Source organism: Carcharodon carcharias, chromosome 16 (genome assembly GCF_017639515.1).
Source record: "Carcharodon carcharias isolate sCarCar2 chromosome 16, sCarCar2.pri, whole genome shotgun sequence".
Lineage (NCBI taxonomy): Eukaryota > Metazoa > Chordata > Chondrichthyes > Lamniformes > Lamnidae > Carcharodon > Carcharodon carcharias.
Window position 1 is genome coordinate 46,856,178 of NC_054482.1, and position 19,823 is coordinate 46,876,000.

General features: G+C 42.2%; 1 protein-coding gene across 1 annotated transcript in view; it reads left to right on the forward strand.

Annotated features, from left to right (window-relative positions):
* Window positions 1-19,823, forward strand: part of LOC121289448 (laminin subunit gamma-1-like) — an 87,816-nt gene that overhangs the window by 40,472 nt on the left and 27,521 nt on the right. The window contains exons 5-12 of the mRNA XM_041208946.1: window positions 2,094-2,230; window positions 4,747-4,869; window positions 6,570-6,759; window positions 7,267-7,379; window positions 9,208-9,429; window positions 13,633-13,800; window positions 16,468-16,701; window positions 17,665-17,840. Coding sequence (XP_041064880.1) covers window positions 2,094-2,230; window positions 4,747-4,869; window positions 6,570-6,759; window positions 7,267-7,379; window positions 9,208-9,429; window positions 13,633-13,800; window positions 16,468-16,701; window positions 17,665-17,840 — 1,363 coding nt within the window. The remainder of the gene's footprint in view (window positions 1-2,093; window positions 2,231-4,746; window positions 4,870-6,569; window positions 6,760-7,266; window positions 7,380-9,207; window positions 9,430-13,632; window positions 13,801-16,467; window positions 16,702-17,664; window positions 17,841-19,823) is intronic.

Consider the following 19,823-nt stretch of genomic DNA (forward strand, 5'->3'; position numbering starts at 1 on the left):
GTTAAACAGCTTTCCATCTTGGTGGATTTTAACACTGACATCAGAGGCCAGTTGTTCTTTGATGATGAGAATAGCCACAGTCAGGTAGATTTTAAATAGTGTGGGGGAATATCACACAGCCTTGCTTGGCCCTGGTCTGGATTTTGAAGGTATCTGTTTCAGACCTCCCACTAGCGACAGTTGTAGTCATACCATCATGAAGCAATTGCAGGATTCTGATGAAGTTTCGTGGGCTCCAAAATATGGAGCACAATCTGCAAACCTCTATGATTTACTAAGTCAAATGCTTTGGTCAGGTCAATAAATGCAATGAAGAATTTCTGGTGCCGTTCTCTACATTTTTCTCAGATTTGTCTGGCAACATAGACCATATCAGAGGTTCCTCTGGAATGTCTAAAGCCACACTGTGTCTCTGGGATAATTTCCCCAGCCACAGGAAGTAGGTGATTTAGGAGAATGCATGCTGGGATTTTCCCCTGCTATTGACAAGAGAAAATTATTCTGATAGTTTCCACAGCATGATTTATCTCCCTTCTTGAAGATAGTCACAATTGTCACATTCCTGAAGTCGGTGGTGAGGGGGTGGGGAGGGGGGTAATTGTTTCTCTTCCAAACTCCATAGGATGGTGCATGGAGTCTTGATATGAAGGTCCATCAACTTTGAAGACCTCAGCAAGCTTGGCTGTTTTTCATCTATTTGATAACTTGTTGCAGCTCTCCTATCGATAGTGATTCACGCATAGATTCTACCACAGAGTACTGGGGGCTAGTCTGGATATTATCAGCTGCCACTGTGGATTCATGGCTGAGGAGTTGTTGAAAATGTTCTTTCCAGTGTTGACGATGACATTGTCACCCTTAAGAAGCGAAACACCATCCTGTGAGCAAAGTGGATTTTGTTCATTTGACCTTGGTCTGCAGGTGCCCCTGATGGCTTCAAGAAGGCTTTGTATTCATGATGGTCAGCATATTGTGGATCTCTTGAGCTTTCTCTTCCCACCACATGTCCTTTATCTTCTGAATTTGTCTTTGGGCATCAGCCTTGAGCTGTTGGAATGCTGCCTTCTTGACTTGCATCCTTGTATTATTCTTCCTGGCAACAAGGCTGCTCATTTTTTTTCTCTCTAGCAGGTCACATAATTCAGCATCATTTTCATCAAACCAGTCCTGGTGATGACGATAATGAAACCACTGTTCTTGACTCAGGAATCTAGAACAGCTGACTTTATTTGATCCCACTGTTCTGGAATTGATTTGGATGCATGAAGATTTTCCAGATTGGCTATGAGCTGCGTTTGGTATCCCTCTCTTCATTTGGGGCTGCTTTAGGGCTGAGACATTGCTCTTTTCTATCTTGGACTTTGGAGTTTTGCAAAGCTTTGGTGCTAGGTGGATGTTCATCACTGACCCAATAGGTCTATGATCTGTACAACAAGCATCAGCCTCCCACATGGATCAAGTGATGCAGACATCACTTAGATCTTTAACCCAAATGATGCCATAACAAACAAAGTTTTGATCTTGGATGCCTCCATGTGGTTTAGTATTTGTCCTTCTGGTGGAAGATGATGTTTGCTGTAATGAAGCCATGCTGAGCACACTTTAGAATGAGGACGCCATTTGCATTGACAGTGTAATGTAGCAGCCCCTGGAGCAGCAAATCTTCATATCATAGGGCAGGGGAGTTGAATGGATCATCCTGTATGATGGTTCAGGATGTAAATGTATGACACTCAATTCACCGTTTGTGCTGAGTTAGCGGATTTTGGTTGTACAGCATTAGGGAGTACTGCCATTAGCTATCCATCTACTAGGTGAGAACTCGGCCTAGATCCCCACCCCTAACTGGTATCCATTGACCTGTGCCAGCAAATGCACAGGGTTAGTGATAGGTGTAAGGTCTGACTGTGGTGTGCTGCACAATTTTTAGTTTGTCAACAATCACTTTCTAAGTTCATACTTGCAGCTGTTGCCCTCCATCATGAGTTAAAGGACTTACATCCGAGCATCGTACCTGGTCAGAGGAGAATAGCTGGTGGGGAAAAGAAGGAATAAGAATCATAATTTTCCAAATGTTTGATTCTCTTCCATAGTTGCAAGTCGGGTTATTACAACCTTCATCCAGACAACCCCATGGGTTGCTCAGCTTGTTTCTGCTTCGGACATTCGTCAGTCTGCAATGTGGAAGATGGTTACAGGAAGGATAGCATCACCTCCACCTTTGATTCAGGTACTGCAGCAATTCGGCTGCAACTAACTGAGGTGTTATTCATTAGTGAAGGAAGACCTAAAGAAATTTCATTCAAATGTCTTTAAGAATGACTATAAGAGATTATGGGCCAGAACTCAAGGTGGGGACCAGTCCATAAAATTTAATATGAGTATGGTAAGAATGGCTGAGTAACCTAAATAAAAAAGGTCCTCGGAAAGATTTGATTGTAAAGGTCATGGAACATCATGGGTGGAATTTTACACCAGCAGGATTTTTATGATCCCACCAAAGTCAATGGAGCTTTGAATGTCTCATTGCACTTTATGACTCGCCCCACCCTGCCAAATTCCACCCTATTTTTATTACCATATAAGCATGTAAAAATATAAAATACATTGTTCGATGCTATAATTGGACTCAGCACTTTAAAATTAAAACTAGCCAGGGTTCCTTTTGATTGGTTCTCATTTCAGCTCCGACGTTCCTACGGATTGAATAACTTGCAAACACTCATTGTTCAAGTGAACAAGTTCTGGAGTGCATCCATGTCCATAGAACTATACATAGCAATGAATCAATCCTTCAGGAGGTGAATGGGAAACATTAAGATGGAATGTATCTATCGTCAGTCTGAGATGGGAGAATAGCTATTTCCAGCTTTGCATGAATCTTACTTATAGCAGAGACAGGGAAAGGGAGATTGATAAGGAAATGTTAGTATAATAACAGCATACAGTAGGGGCTTAGAGTTTAAGATCTGAAAGACCATTTCAAGACATTTTAACCTCCCACTGAATCAAAGACCTAATTTCCACCACAGAGAATATACTGTGGTAATATTTTCATAAAATCTTAAGAAATAGGAGTAGGAATAGACTAGTCAGCCTCTCGACCCTGTTCTGTCATTCAGTAAGATCATGGTTGATTTGATTGTGGTCTTAACTCCATTTTTCTGTTTGCCACCTCAACACCCCACACCACACCACCCCAACATAACCCTTGATTCCCTTGTAGGTTAAAAATCTGTCTAACTCAGCCTTGAATATATTCAAAGAACCAGCTCTCTAGAGAAGAGAATTCCAAAGACTAACAACCCTCTGAAAAAAGAAATTCCTCCTCATCTCCATCTCAACCCCTATTTATAAACTGTGCCCCCTTTTCTGAAATTCCCCCATGAGGAGAAACATCCTCTCAGCATCCTCAGAATTTTATATGTTTCAATAAGATCACCTCTTATTCTTCTGAACAATAATGAGTATAGGCTCAACTTGCTCAAGGTTCCCTCATAATACAACCCCTTCACCCAGGAAGCATCCTAGTAAGCTTTCTCTGAACTGCCTCCCTTATATCCTCTTAAGTAAGCAGGCCAGAACTGTACTCCAGGTGTGGTCTCATCAATGCCCTATACAGTTGTGGCAAGACTTCAGCACGTTTATACTCCATTCCTCTTGCAACAAAGGCCAACATTCAACTTGCCTTTCTAATTACTTGCTGTACCTGCATTCTAACTTTTTGTGATTCATGTACAAGGACACCTAGATCCTTCTGTACCACAGTACTAGGCATTTAAATAATATCCTGCTTTTCTATTCTTCTTGCTAAAGTGGACAACCTCACATTTTGCCACATTATACTCTATCTGCCAAGTTGTTGTCAACTCATTTAACCCATCTATATACCATTGTATCCTCCTCACAACTTAGTTTCCTATCAATATTTGTGTCATCAGCAAATTTGGCTACAATGCAGTTAGTCCCTTCATCCAAGTCATTAATACAATCAAAAATAATTGAGGCCCAAGCACTGATCCCTGTGGCACTCCACTAGTTACAGTTTGCCAACCTGAAAATGACCTCTTTATCCTCACTCCCTGTTTCCTGTTCAATAGCCAATCCTCTATCCATGTTAATATATCACCTGCAACACCATGAGCTCTTGTCTTGCACTGTAACCTTTTACATGGCACCTCATAGAATGCCTTTTGGAATTTCAAATACATTACATCTACTGGTTCCCCTTTATCCACCCTGATTGTTAGTTTGCATGCTTTATGGAATTACCTGCCAATAGTAGCCGTTATGAAACTGTAGTCACCCTATCAATATCACTGCTTTAGTCAGAATGCTGCTAAGCGAGTTATCCCAAATTGTAATATTTCAGAAAAGCAACACACCGCAACATATCTAAAAGATATTGCAATGCCAATAGTTTAACACAATTAAATTATCAGCATACAGATTCAAAATTGATGTCAGTGATGTTACCATATGAATGCTTAACACATTCCTTTCAAATCCCTGTTCATTATATTGAAATTAAGGTAGTGAACAAATAATCTGATGTGAGCTCATTCAATGTTTGACCAAAAATGTCCCAGACAGTGATTTCCAGGGTAATATCTTTCTCTGGCTTAAAGATAGTGTTGTTTAACTTACTAATTGCAATTAATTTGGGATATTTCCGCAAAACTGGATTGCTTATGTCACAAATTATATAAAGGCGTGTGTGGCTTATTGGTCTGTTCTTGTGAGCAGATACCGAAGGATGGAAGGCACAGTACCGTATGGGTGGCGATCTCCCTCTGATGAGATCATCATCATCACGTGACCTTATCATTGAGGCCAAAAACGAATACCCAATATTCTTTATTGCTTCAGGTGAGTTGACAATAATAATGGGTGCTTGAAGAATTGGCCCCACAATTTTGTTATTCCTGGTTCATTTGTATGTATGTTGAACTGCTGATACATGCTTTGATAACGTGCCCATTTGAAATAGGGTGGTCTTGATTACTGTACATTCAGTGATGTCCATCTCACACATGACATTTCCTGACTCATTTTAGAGTCCCTTCAAGAATTGGGTATTTGCAGTTTTACACAGTTACATGTGGCCGGCGAATCTTTAGCTCTAATGCTTATTACTTTAGAATATAACCATGGGCCAGGATTTTCACCTTGTTTGGGGGGCTCGGCGGGGGCAGGCGGGAGTGGTCAAGAAGCTGACCGCTGCTGCAATCGGGTCCAGACCGCAATTTCATGCTGGTGGGCCAATTAAAGCCCGCCCAGCATGAAACGCATGCTTCAGTGCTCGGCGCTCAGCGCTGCCTGTTGGGTGGGGGGAAGGAGGGCGAGAGTACAAGTTCGCACATGCACGTGGGTGCACGCTGGAAAAGCTCCCTGAGTCACAGAGCTGCCTCAGGGAGATGAAGAGTTTTGAAAATTAAAAATAAAGATTTTTGAAATGTTAAAAAACATGCCCCCCCATGTGATTCTGTCACATGAGCAGGGACATGTTAGAAATTAGGATGAGATTTAAAAATTTTTTTTTTAATGACGGATTGAAACCTCATCCTGCCTGTGGGTGAGGTTTTACAATAAATGCAAAGGCCGCTTGGCCTTTTTGCCTGCCCGCCAACTGTAAGGTTGGACGGGCACTGAAAAATTTAAATCAATTACATTGTTGATGGCCTTAATAGGCTTTTTAGTTGTCGGCTGGTGCGCTGCTGATTCCCACGCATGCTCCCAGACCGAAATATCGCACAAGTGCGCAATGATGTCGGGACGCTCACCCAACGTCATCGCGCATCATTTTACACTCGAGCGGGTAGGGACCGGCCAGCCCACTCAGCAAAAAATCCTGCCCATGGGCTATGGGGTTGGGTTCTTAATTTTTCTGGACCTTGTAATATTTACAAGCATATTGACAATCACTAATACTGATCATTTTGATGTTTTGCCTTACACTTTCACCTAAGAAAAACATTAATTTTATGTGACATTTCATATTGTTCATGGAAATCATTCAGTTTTCAGATTTGGTCATTTTGGAAACTTATCTACAAGTCTTGAAAAATTGTTAGTATCTGCAATCCCCATATTTTTAAAAACTTCATATTCTGGTCCCCTCACTGGCGTTGGCATAGCACTGTAACCCTGAGCAAGTACTAATATGTGGTCTTATTCTTGACATTAGTTACTCTGTTACTGCTACATTATCATTAGGTATCCCATCCCTGTGTTCCTTGTTAACAGCACTTGTATGCAAGAAGTGCACCAGAACTACAAGATATAATTTTTAAAAAATGATTCTAAATTCTGAAACCAGTGATCAAGTAAAAATTGCAATTGTCCATTGATTTTCTTTACTCCATAATGACTGATCTATAACTTAACACCTTTACAAAGCTCAAGGAAGACATTGATAAAAGTGAATTTATCCTTAATATTTGGTAATTGACTAAAGGCAGAACCAATACTCTGGCTTGTTTCAGGTTAAGGAACTATGTTGCTTAATATGAATGATAGGCTAAATTTAAAGGTCATTACTCATGTTCAACTGTTCCTTTCATCTTTAGCCAAGTTCCTGGGAAATCAAGTGTTGAGTTATGGACAGAACCTCTCCTTTACATTCTATGTGGAAAGTGATGGTGCCTACCCATCAGTAGAAGATCTGATCCTGGAAGGAGATGGTCAGACACTGACTGCTCAAGTGAACGCACAAAATAACGCAATCCCTTCTACGAGAAAGCAGACATACAACTACAGGTAGATAAAGCAGATGTTCTGAATCCAACAGATCTTCATTTCAGTTAACCCGGGAATGGAATTTGTTTTGCCCTGAACATGGATTGGGTGCAGTCAGATCATTCCATCTCCAGGACACATTGTGCAGGGCTTATACTTCACAATGAATGCTCTTGTTGTCAAATGAGGCACTGGCCTGACCTGCGCCAAATGGGAATATTTTAGCACCAAAGTGTATTGTCTATCAAAAGGATGTAAATTTTCCAGTAATTACTCTGCAACAGTTTTGTAGTCAATTTTGTTGTAAGGTTTAAGAAAATGATTGAATAAATATATTTTATTACTTAATTGACTATTGACAGACCCAACTCCATGATGCATTACCAGATAAGTGCTTGACAATAGCACAAACTGTGCCATAAACAGGCCTAAAGGGCTATAATATTGTCTTGTGGTATTTTGTTTTTGTTTATTAGCCAATGGTGGAGACTGAAGTGAAAAGGTTGATTATCTTGTTTTGCTTTGTAGGCTCCATGAGGGTTTGGAATATGGATGGAAGCCATTTCTGACTTCCTTTGACTTCCAGCGGGTGCTCAGCAACCTCAAAGCCATCAAAATCCGTGGTTCATACAACAGGCAAAGTAAGCCTTCTGAAAGTTAACTTCATCCAGGGTTATAAAAGATAAATGAAAATGGAGGAAGAATGGTGTGAAAATTGAGAGTCAGGAGTAAGATAAAGTGAGAAAAGGTTTATCTTTTATTTTCCCTTTGAGGCGAGGTGACTATGTTCATCACCTGGGGTATTTGGTAGGGTTCTGGTGTGTATGTAGGTTACTGCTAAGATCAATTTGTGCTCAGAAGGCTCTGCTGTAGATAGGACAGTATACTGAAGGTGAGTTTTGGACGAGTTGTTGGCTCGGGATTTCCTCTCCTTGCATTATCTCTCTGTCTTTGATATGTGCTTGCTTTCGAAGGAGGCTGCACCTGGTTTTGTTAGGTGCAGCAATCCTTGCCGAGCTTCTAACAAAACTCGAAGTTGATACTAAAACTCCTAAGTAAAGCCGTCACAATGTCCTTATAGTGCTTCATTTGACAGCCATGAGATCACACTCCAGACTCAATCTTTCTTGAAGATTCACTTTGGTAAACGAGCGTCAGGCATTCTGGCTACTTCACCAGTCCAACTCTGTTGTGACTGCCTCAGTATGGTATGGATACCTGGCATGCCAGCTCAGGTGAGCACCTCAGCATCTGGTATTCTGCCAACTAATATTCAGAAGCTTCCAAAGGCAACTCAAGTGAAAATGAGTGAGCTTCTTGGTGTGATGCTGGTATACAGTCCAAGTCTCGCATGCGTAAAGCAGATTGGGCAGGACTATTGCTCTATAGATTTTCAGTTTGGGAGGCAGATTTACTCCTTTTTGTTTCTGACTGATGTTTGAAGTCTGCCTAAGGCTACACTTGCTTTGGCAACTCATGCATGAATCTCGTCATCAATATAGACAGCTCGAGAGAGTATGCTGCCGAAATAAGTGAACTTATTCACTACTGACAGGTTCTGGTCATGGTCTGAAACATTAGGCTTGAGAGTCCAGAAATCAATTAGACCACTGAAACACTTAAGCCCCAGGGAAAACATTGCTTGATTGACAACTCTGGCTCTCTGATCCATGCTGTCAATTGCACGATATTTACTTACACAAGATAAAACTGTTTCAAGTGCTTGCTATTGACACTTCAAAAGGTCTGGATGATTGACACTTTTATTGACTTTTAGAAAAAATGAGTTTTTTTTAAGAAAGTAGAAAGTTATCAATGAATGATTTTTTTAAAGCTTTTTTCATGCATAATATGGCCACTATAAGATTCATTGCCACTATGCAGTGCATAGTGGGTGAATGGGATTGGAAGTGCCATAGCTTGCCACGGAGGACATGAGGAGCCGTGGGGGGTGCGTGGCGGGGCTTAACTTACCATGGGAGGTATGAAGGGCCATAAGGATGGGTGGGGGGCATACCTTTGTCTGAGGGGCCATAGGGTGGGTGGGTATGAAATAGCATGGGGAGTATGTGGGAGTTGAGTGGGGTGTAAGGGGTGAGGGCCTTTCTTTTTCATTATAACTGGGACGAAGTCCCAAAGCACAGAGGTGGGTCTTTTAAATAGCCCGCCTTGGCACCCGACAGCCCTTGTGGCTGCCTCCAAACTCTTTCCCAGTGCCCAACTGCAGCCTACATCATCCCCACCCCTGGAATCAAAATCCCGTCCTTGCTGGCACTTTCTCCCGAGGTAGGTAGGCCAAGCCGGGAAGTTTCCCAACTCTTGTTATACACCTTGAGGATGAAAATCCAGCCCTTAGTTTATATTAACAAAATACAGAATTTTGTTACTTTTTGCTTTTGTTAAATTATTGAAGCTGACAGCAGTTTAGCAACATAACATTGGAAGTAACCTAGATGCTTTGTATTATAGGTGCAGGGCACATCGATAATGTGGTTCTCCACACAGCCCGACCTGGTGCTGGAAGCCCAGCTCAGTGGGTAGAGAAATGTACATGTCCAACAGGTTATGAGGGACGATTCTGTGAGAAATGTGCAAGAGGCTACACGAGGCAAAGAAGCAAACTTGGAAGTTTTAGCAAGTGTGTGCTATGCACCTGTCGAGGCTCAAGTGACACCTGCGACCCCGAAACTGGTGAGTTTGCTGATAGATTGGCTTAGGTTACAGTTCAAGGTAGCAGATCATGATCTGCTACTTAGCATTGTATAAAGGTTTGTGGTACGCTTGGTAAAAATGAATGGCAGTACAAATGATAACGGAGAATGGCTGCCTTCTGTGCCGTAATCATAGATTCTATGATTCTGTGAATTTTATGTGGAATACTGTATCCAATTAGATCTCAATAATTATCTTTGAGCCAAAATAGCTGTTACAAGTAAATTTGTTTATTTTCTTAATTACCTTTATATTTTGGCAATTTTTACAAGCATTATCTATGTATTATGCAGAATTGGTCATCCTTCATTTGTTGAAAGCTGCATGTTTTTTAAGGATTTATTTGTGAGGTGAGTGAGGTGAAGCTCACAAGAGCCCAGTAGAAACAATGCGATGATAATTTAAATATTGACATACCCCTTGCATTTTTGTGACGATGCCTTCCTGAAGATCGGCATGACACTTTCCAAAAGCTTAGTTGGTGTGTTGGAACAGTGCAGGAAGATAAAGTCCAACTGTATTGAAATAACAGCGGCTTCATCAAGTATTGCTTCTCAATGCAACACTCTTGATGTAATATTCAGTGCTGCATTGTGGCTTTACAAAACGGTAAAGGTTACCTAAAAATATTTTGTAAACACAATGCCCATGTCTCATCATGGATACCCCTTTTAAAATTAACTTTGGTGAAATTTGACATTTTTGTTCTTCTGTTTATTCCCCCTGTTGATCTATTTGATCAGTGAACATTAATGAAACAGCTAAGAAACACCAATTTTCTGGAGCAGCTGAATCCAACATTGGGAAGATGTCATCAGTGTGCTAATTGTAGCAAAATTGTTACTGTGCTTTTGCATTCAGCCAAGTGCTAAAAATGTGTCACTGAAACATACTTGATTTAATACTTAAGCTGCTGATCATAATTTCAGCACTCTCACATTCTTGGACTCATCAGCTTCTTTAGGCAGTTTTGACGGTGGTGTGATCAGGTTTCACAGTCAATAATTCAATAAAAGTTAAAAACACCTTGCAGAAATAACCAGAGAGAAAACTATTATATTGAATTTAATCATGAATCTTGCCAGCTCCTCCTTCACAACTTTGACCAAAGGTGGATTTGACTGAAGGATCAAATTTAAGATTTCTTATAGCATTCCATAATATTCATGATTGGAATAATTTAGTGTTTACTTGAAAATGAAGAACTAGGTCATTTTCTAGTTGCATTTTCCATATTTCATATGTGAGGCAATTGTGAATCAGTTAACTCAGGTTCAGCACCATTTGTGACTCCTCAGATACTGAAGCAGTCCATGTCCAAATGCAGCTAGATCTGGGCAATATCTAGGTTTGCTCTGACAAGTGGTAAGTAACATTCACACCACACAAGTATCAGGCAATGACCATCTCCAACAAGAGAGAACATAACCATCACCCCTTATTATTCGATGGCATTACTATCACTGAATCCCCCACTATCAACATTTTGGGGGTTACCATTGACCAGAAACTGAACTGCACCAGCCAGATAAGTACTGCGGCTACAAGATCAGGTCGGAGGCTAGGAATCCTGTGGTGAGTAACCCACCTCCTGACTCCCCAAAGCCTGCCCACCATCTACAAGGCACAAATCAGGAGTGTGATGGAATATTCACCACTTGCCTGGATGAGTGAAGCCCTCACAACACTCAAGAAGCTTGAAACCATCCAGGACAAAGCAGCCCACTTGATTGGCACCCCATCCACAAACATTCACTCCCTCCACCACCAATGCACAGTAGCAGCAGTGTGTACTATCTACAAGAAGCACTGGAGGAATTCACCAAAGCTCCTTAGGCAGCAGCTTCCAAACCCACGACCACTACCATCTAGAAGGTCAAGAGCAGCAGATACATGGGAACACCATCACCTGGAAGTTCCCCTCCAAGACAATCATCATCCTGACTTGGAAATATATCACCGTTCCTTCACTGTCACTGGGTCCAATTCCTGGAACTCCCTTCCTAACAGCACTGTGGGTGTACCCACACCACATGGTCTGCAGCAGTTCAGGAAGGCGGCTCAGCACCATCTTCTCAAGAGCAATTGTGGGGGGTGGGCAATAAATGCTGGCATAGACTGCCACATCCACATGCCACGAATGAATAATAAAAAAAGTTAAAGTGCATCTGCAGAACATTAGTCCACAAACCAGACCATGTTATACCACTCTTCTTAACTGTAGGTCAAAATCTAGAGTATGGTATGAGTTTTGGCCACCCTACCAGGAAAAGGATAGAAAGGATCCAGACAACAATGACCAGGATGGTTCCAGAATTAAGGGACTAAGTGTTGAATTTAAAATTTAATGCCCGCACATCCTCTCTCTCCCAACCATGGAGATGAGTTTGGAGGTGCGGAGTGCCATTTGATTTGGTGGGGAGGGTGCTGTGTAGGCACCCTACTACCTCCCTGTCTCCTCATGTTAAATCCAGTGGGGAACGTTCGAGGATGGCCTTCCCGTCTGGATGCCAATTTAGGCCTTTAAGTAGGCAATTAATGCCCACTTAAGGGCCTCATCCTACCTCCAATGGTATTCAAATAGTGGCAGGAGGGGGTGGGGGGACTTGCCATGTGGGGAAACTGACAAGCAACCCTGTCAGCCTAGTGGTGGTGGGGAGGAGGACTCTTTTAAAGGCACCCAGTGCTTGATCACAGGACCCATCTTCAGGGAGGGAGGTCCAACTGAGATCTACTCTCCTCCCTTGCCTCCAACCCCTTCCCCACCTTTTCTAGCAACATGATTCCCTTACTGTGACCACCATTATTCCCGCAGTTGCATTTCCCCAAGGATGATGAGCCCTGATGTAGGCCCACATTTATTACCTGCAACAGCCACCTCTCCCATTGGTGCTGCTGGTAATGGGGAGCTGTTGGCCTCTGATTGGCTGACAGCCATAGAGCGGCAGGGGGATTTCCATCCTACCGGGCGAAGTCCTAGGATAGGAATTTTCATCCTGCGAGTGGGCGCATGCCCGACCCGATTGGGAGTAAAATAGTGCATGATGATATCGGGCATACGTCCCAACGTCATTGTGCACTCGCGCGATATTTCAGTCGGCAGACATGTGTGAGAGTTGGCAGCACGCCCACTGACAATTAAGGGGCCTATTAAGTCCCTTAAGCAAGTAAATGAACACTGTTTTCGCTGCCCGTACAACCTTATGGTTGGCGGGCGGGCGAGCGAATAGGCCAGGTGGCCTTTGCATTTTTTAGGAAACATCATCTACGGGCAGGATGAGGTTTCCAACAGTAAATGTTTAAAAATATTTTTTTTAACATTATTTTTAACGTGTTCCTCTTCATGTGACTGAGTCACGTGTGGAGACATGTTTATATTTTTGTAAAATCTTTATTTTTCATTTTGAAATTCTTCAGTTCCCTGAGGCAGCTCTGTGTCTTCAGGGAGCTTTGAATGAGCGTACCCCTGCAAATGCACAGATATTGCGCTCCTCCCGCCGCCACCCCAGCAGCGCTAAAGCTCTCAGCGCACGTTTCATGCTGGCTGTCAGTTAATTGGCCAGCCAGCGTGAAATCACGGTCAGAGCCCGATTGCGGTGAGCGGTCTGTTTTGTGGCCGTTCCCTGGCCCACCTACTGCGCCCGCCTGATGAAGGGAAAATCATGTCCCTAGAATTAAATGTCCCTGTGGAGCTGGGAGCTCCAGGAGCAGGGTTCTCACTGCCAAACAGGGATTTAATTCGCTCAGGGCTCCCGGAGGTCAGGTCAGCGGGGGCATCAGCAATTTTGTGGTAGATATCGGGCCCTATGTTACCAAGAAAAGCTCAAATTAACTTATGCTGGAGAAAAAGGAGACTGAGGGGAGACATGATTCAGCTGTTCAAAATATAGTTATAGATGAGGTATTAACTACAAGCAAGTAGTTAAAGTGGGCAATGAACATAGGAATAAAGGGTACAAGCATAAAATACACAAGTTTTGTGCAAAGTTAGAGTTCAGTTAACAAAAAATCCCCATAGGATAGTGAATGAGGATCAAACTCCCAGAGATTATAGTCAACTTAGTGTCAATCAACACCTTTAAAAAGAAACTGATCAATATGTGTTGAGTAAGAAGTTGGTACCGCTTTGTCCAGCCATTATCTTTGACTATTAATAAAGTGCTCTTCCATGTTGCCTGCTAGGCTCCTGTTTCTCCAATGATCATCCCAGAAATTGCCCAAAAGGTTATTACGCTGATTCTTCTGAACCAAGTGGCTGTAGGATTTGCCCCTGTCCAAGCGGTACAGGTTGCACTGTGACACCAGGAGCAACAGAGGTAGTGTGTGTGGGCTGTCCGGCAAAAACAATGGGTAAGTCTTGGGTACAATCTATCAATTGTAACCATTTAGAAGCTGTTAAAAATAACATTAGCAGAAAGAAACAACACCTTTTGCACAAAGCTGGCCCCGTTCAGCACTTTGAAGGTTAGATCTGATATCATTTAATCAGCATTCAGCTCATAACAGCACAGCTTCCTCATATGTGAATGCCTGTGGAAAATGTATCCTTGGTCTGGAACTTCAGTATCCGCACTCGAATTATCTGTCTTCCTGGAAGTTCATCAGAATATAATTGAGATGAAGCCTTACTTGTGAGATGCCCCATGCACAGTCAAATAAATGCCATTATTCTTTGTATTTCATCTCCTGCAATAGTGAATTAACCTACACAATACTTCATTTGTAACCTGTAATATGCCCGTTTTTCCTACAGCTATAGGATGTTAGAAATCAGATGTTACAAATGTTATAAACCACATATAAAGTCACATTTTGGGGATTTGACTCTCCTCCAACTTCTATGATTCATCAAGGTGTCCCTCTCATTACAGTAGATGATGAAGGTTCTACTGTTTGCGATTGATTTCGTGGATAGCACGCCTGATGCTAGTAATAACACAATCCTATACAGTCTATGAAAATAATTGCACACTGCAAATTTGTCAAAATATACTTAAATGGACAATGCCATCTAGTGAAAAAAGAAAAGGAATAGTATTCATGTGGCGCTCTTCATATCCCTAGGGTGCTTTATAGTGTTATGATCTCTGTAAAGATCGAAAATGTTTAAAAAGAAATTTGAACTTAGTTAATAGCTGAAAGGATGACACAACAAGATTTCACGTGTTAAGATTTTTACGATGATAGGAGACTAAAAATGCTATTAATTAAACACTACCTTTGTAGGCAACTTATACTTTAAACCACAAAACAGAACATTTCCTTTTTTCTTTTAGCACAACTGAAAGTACACTTCGCAGATATACACGGTCCTTTAAGTAGATATTCAATTTTCCCAGAACCAGCCCAAGGTGATTCTTAGTTTCTAACAGTTTACTTCTGTTTTTTCCCTTTCTCAGCCTGGGAACTTATAACCTCAGAACTGTCTTTCACAGTGAGGATTTTTCCCCGGAGATTCTTCCTCTAACTCAGGCTAGGTAAACCTTGATTTAACTCCTCATGAATTCCGTCTATTCAATCCAAGTGTGAACTTCAGCTGCATTCCTGCATGGTGAACCACAGCATCTTGCTACCTGTAACTGCTCTCCCTCCCCTGGATCCTGGCAGACTAACTTTGAGTTTCAGGGATACCTTACAAACCTTTTCCCTCTTAAAGTCCATCACCATAGCAACATGAATTACCAAGGGCCTTGTATACAAATAGAAATACTGATTATCTATTCTTGAAAGCCCCACTCTCTTTTATCTAGGAAGTAAATAGAAATTTAAAGCACTGCTGTTTACAATTCAACATTCTCAACACTTTTCTGAGATGTTGGAAACTCACAGTGTATCCACTGTTAGCACAGAGACTATTGTTTCCAAGTGTAAACACCTTGCATCTTCTTCCCAGTAAAACAAGCTGGTTCCTCTTTAATCTCTAACAATCAAACCAATCAGGTTTGCTGTCAGGTAGACTGCAGGACACTTCATACGGCCCACTTTATTTTACTGTAAATTAAAACATAACAATTTTATAAACCCCATAATTGTAGCAATAGCCAATAGTATACTTTTGAAGTGCCATCGTTGGCAATCAGTTTGTGCACAGCACAATTTCACAAATAGCAAATGAGATGAATGGTCAAGTGATTATACAATTCCATTTGAAAGCAATTCATGCAGTTTGCTTCAATTATGGTTTGTAGCCCAGACCTATGTATCTGCACCGCTGAATCTCACTGATATTCCACGCTTTTAAGAATTTTACCTTTTATGTAGAATTCCAACAAACCAACTATGATTTTATTCACTACCATTGGAGAGAGTCACAATAGATCAAACCCTATCCATTTTCTTTTCTTTCCTTCTTTCTACCCTTAATTAGCACAATCCTTAGATAATATCACCACCTTCAACACCTCTTTGTCCTTTTGTCTGACATCTTTTGGTTATCTCCACCTAACACTGGCCCTCTATTCAGCTCTACTTGTCTCACCACCCCCCCCTCCCCACTGCCTTAAACCAGCTTATATTTCATCTCTCTTCTATTTTTACTTAGTTCTGTTGAAGGGTCTTTCGGACTCAAAACGTTAAGATGCTGCCAGACCTGCTGAGTTTTTCCAGGTATTTTTGTTTTTGTTTTTGTTTTGGATTTCCAGCATCCGCAGTTTTTTGCTTTTAACCCCTATCCATTCATTGTAGCTATACAGAAATCAACTATACCAAATCCTTTCCATTCACTGTCAATATCCAAAATTCAGACATACTGAGCCATTTCCTATTCATTGCCATTATATAGAGTTCTGGTGTACCGAATTATTTCCCACTCACACCTTAGTATACAGATTGCTGAAGGATTAGTCTATCCTGCTTCGAAAATTAATTTAACGTGGCAGGGCATATCAATGTGAGAAAAATATAGATGGGCTTTGGTATTTGGTTTGACGAAGTTTGCTTTTTGTTTTGTTAACATATACGTTAAGATTCAAATGCATATAGTTTCTATCCCTTAATGTTATTGTACAAATTGCCTAGGTAAGCGGTGTGAAATGTGTGAGGAAGGATACTTTGGTAACCCACAGGCAGGCAGATCCTGCCAGCCTTGTACATGCAACAACAACGTTGATCCCAATTCGCTTAGGAACTGTGACCAGTGGACTGGGGAATGTCGGGAATGCCTGTACAACACTGCAGGACGTCACTGTGAGAGATGTAAAGATGGCTTTTATGGAAATGCACTTGCCTCTAATCCTACTGAAAAGTGCAAATGTAAGAATTGTCTTTGAACTGTGTATATACTAGCTTATATGTAGACACGTTCCATGACATAAAGTTTACTATTTCATCATAACAAACCTGCACAAAGCAAACCCAATTCAACATTAAAGCAAGTTGCAATCTGTCCTTGATGTCATCAATTGTTTTGAAATACAATTTTATTTTATCTCATATTAAAAGTATTTTAGAGATACTAAATTGGGATTATTTAGTAAAAAATTTTCTTCCCGTTTTCTGGTTTGGGCTTCATCAACTATGAATGGCAGATACCTAGAGATATTCCCATTGCCGAGAGAAAACTCTTTAATTGCTGGTTGCACAATCCTAGCGCTGCAACAATAAGACCTCTGCTGCAGCACTAAAAGAGGCAGTTGGGTGTTCCAAGGGGCAGAAAAGAAGAGAAAAGAAATAGCAGCATTGTAGACCTCAACAAAGACGTGAATCGACACAGTTTAGTGATGCCAGAGAGAATCAGCTGCTACAAAACCATCTCCCTCCACAGGGAGTCCTCAGAACCTGCATCACCACTTCCCGAGGGCTACTGCTATCTTCCATATGTGGACCCAGGATGTGGTCGTAACTTATCTCGGAAAATCTGATGGGTTTCCCTGGTATTTGATTGTGGCAGTAGAGAAGAATCATCAAGCAGCAGCCTAGGAAGAGGTAGGAGGTGGGGAGAGAGAGAGAGACCAAGATCAGGGCAATGAAACAAATTTACTTTGCTCACCACCAAATTTGCCTCCAACTTTTTCTGCTGCTCTCCTACCTGATTTCAGGTAGCATTGTGCAGGAAAATGCAGCCCCACTTCTTCTTGAGCTCTGCAGAAAAATGGATATGATGACTAGACTGGGATTGTTTATATGGAGTACTATATGTTTCAATATCTAAACAATAACCATGAAATAAAAGAAGAACTATTGTACATTTTCATATTATGATTGTTATTTTTACAGCATGTAACTGTGACCTAAGTGGTTCCTGGTCCTTACAGTGCAGGAGTGATGGAACGTGTGACTGCAAGTCAGGAGTCTTTGGCGATAAGTGTAACCAGTGTGCAGGAGACACCTATTACAATAGCACCACAGGATGCCAGCAGTGCCCAAACTGTTATCAAGCAGTAAAAAGCAAGGTACGCACCTAACCCCATCTGAACAGAGTTTCAGAAGGAGCTAATACTTGGTTAAGGGAAGGTTAAGCTTTTGTTTTAAAGCTATAAGACCAGAATTTCCACACTTCCACTTACTCAGAAATATGCTGAAATTTATGCCTATTTTTACACCAATATTGTAGCTAATCTTATTTTAGCACATGCAGACATTAATACCCAAGTAAACAAAGGAAAATCAACGTGTGAATTTGGGCCCGATGAAAGCATGAAATTTCTGTCCTATTCCTTCTTTAAGTTCCTCTTCCTGTATGAAAGTTAAAGCTTGAAGGCATCAATCCATCATTTATACACGCTTGGCACAGCATGTTTAAGGAGAGATAATAGTGGAAGCTTTAAATTTTTAATATATTGTGATTTAAAAAAAGAGACAGGAAATACAGTGTGGAGAAATGAGCAGCAGAAGGTTTGCATAGAGGTTTTCCTAATAAGCATGAAAGATTGAGGAATCTACAGTGTAGCCTAAAACTGGCATAAATCAAGCATGCAGGTGGGTATCAGAAATTTGCATGAAGCTCATCCACGAACGGGAGAAGAGGGCTCAGTGGGGTCGCGATTCTACAGATTTAAAACTTATTGTACAAAGGTTACTGAAACTTGCCTGTGTGAGCTGGAAAAGTTCAAAACGCATACCAGCTGCTTGGACTGGACTCATAAACTTCAGGTCAGCACTTTGCAGTGAGGATTTGTTTTGGGGCCCGTAGGTTTCAGGAAGCCTCCTTGAGTCTGGGAATGGGAGGTGATCTCTCCACAGGAGGCACCCATTGAGGAGGAAGGGAGGGCTAGAAGGGGGAGGAGGCCAGGAGTGCACATTCAGCCTCCAGGGGAGCCACTTTCAGAGGATAGGCGCAGGCACAAGGGGTGCAGGGCCAAGAGGTAGTCCAAGGCAAAAGGGGCTGCAGAAGACACACTATCCTGCTGCCAGGGTACACAGGCGGCGAAGCAGCTACCTCAATATGTCTGAGGTGCCGTGCCGAAGGAGGCTCTGTTTGTCAAGGGCGACAGTCAACTATCTCTGTCAGATGATTGGGCCTGAGATCTCCCCTAATGTGTGGGTGGACACCCCATGTCAGTGGCTCTAAAGGTCACAGCTGCCCTCAACTTCTATGCCTCTGGCTCTTTCCAGGGCTCAGTGGGTGATCTTTGCAGTTTCTCCCAATCAACTGTCCACGCTTGTGTCAAGCAGGTCACAGACGCTCTGTTCAGATGTGCATTGACCTTCATCCACTTCCGCTGGGACCGGGCAAGCCAGGCACAGCGAGCCAGAGGCTTCATGACCATTGCTGGCTTCCCCCGCATAAACTGCACACATGTGGCCATCAAGGTGCCAGCAGGTGAGCCTGGTGCCTTCGTCAACAGGAAGAGCTTCCACTCCATGAACGTGCAGATAGTGTGTGATCACAGGATGCAGATTCTACAAGTCTGTCAGGATAGGAGCATTGACGATGGGCCCAGTCAATAAAGGTCAATGACACGCAAATCACTCATAACATCTCAGGAATCCATCCACCTGCCCAAGAAAAGAGGCACCCCCAGCCATGTCAGACGATCTTAATTTAATGCTTTCACAAAAGTCTCATAACATAACACAACTAAAATAGTGTCGCACTGCAAACACAATCAGAAGATCAGATGAAACCGCTTTGTGCCTAAGGTGCCTTAATTTTATGTTTGTGGGTGCTACGTCTTTGTGGTGCCCCCTAGCTGGCACTGGCATCTGAGATAGCTTGCTCTCTCTGCTGTCCTGTTGGCCTCGATGATCTTGGCAGACATCCTCTGGCCCGTGGAGCCTGTGCTTGCCCTGCCTGGGAGCTCTGCAGCTGGCATCTCCCCAGTTGTCGCAGCCTCATTGGGTGCCACGGCCACTGGCAGTGGGGCAGAGGAGATGCCGGCCTCATCCGGAGTGCCCTGAGAGGCACCCGCAGATTTAAAAGGTAGTTGCTCTGC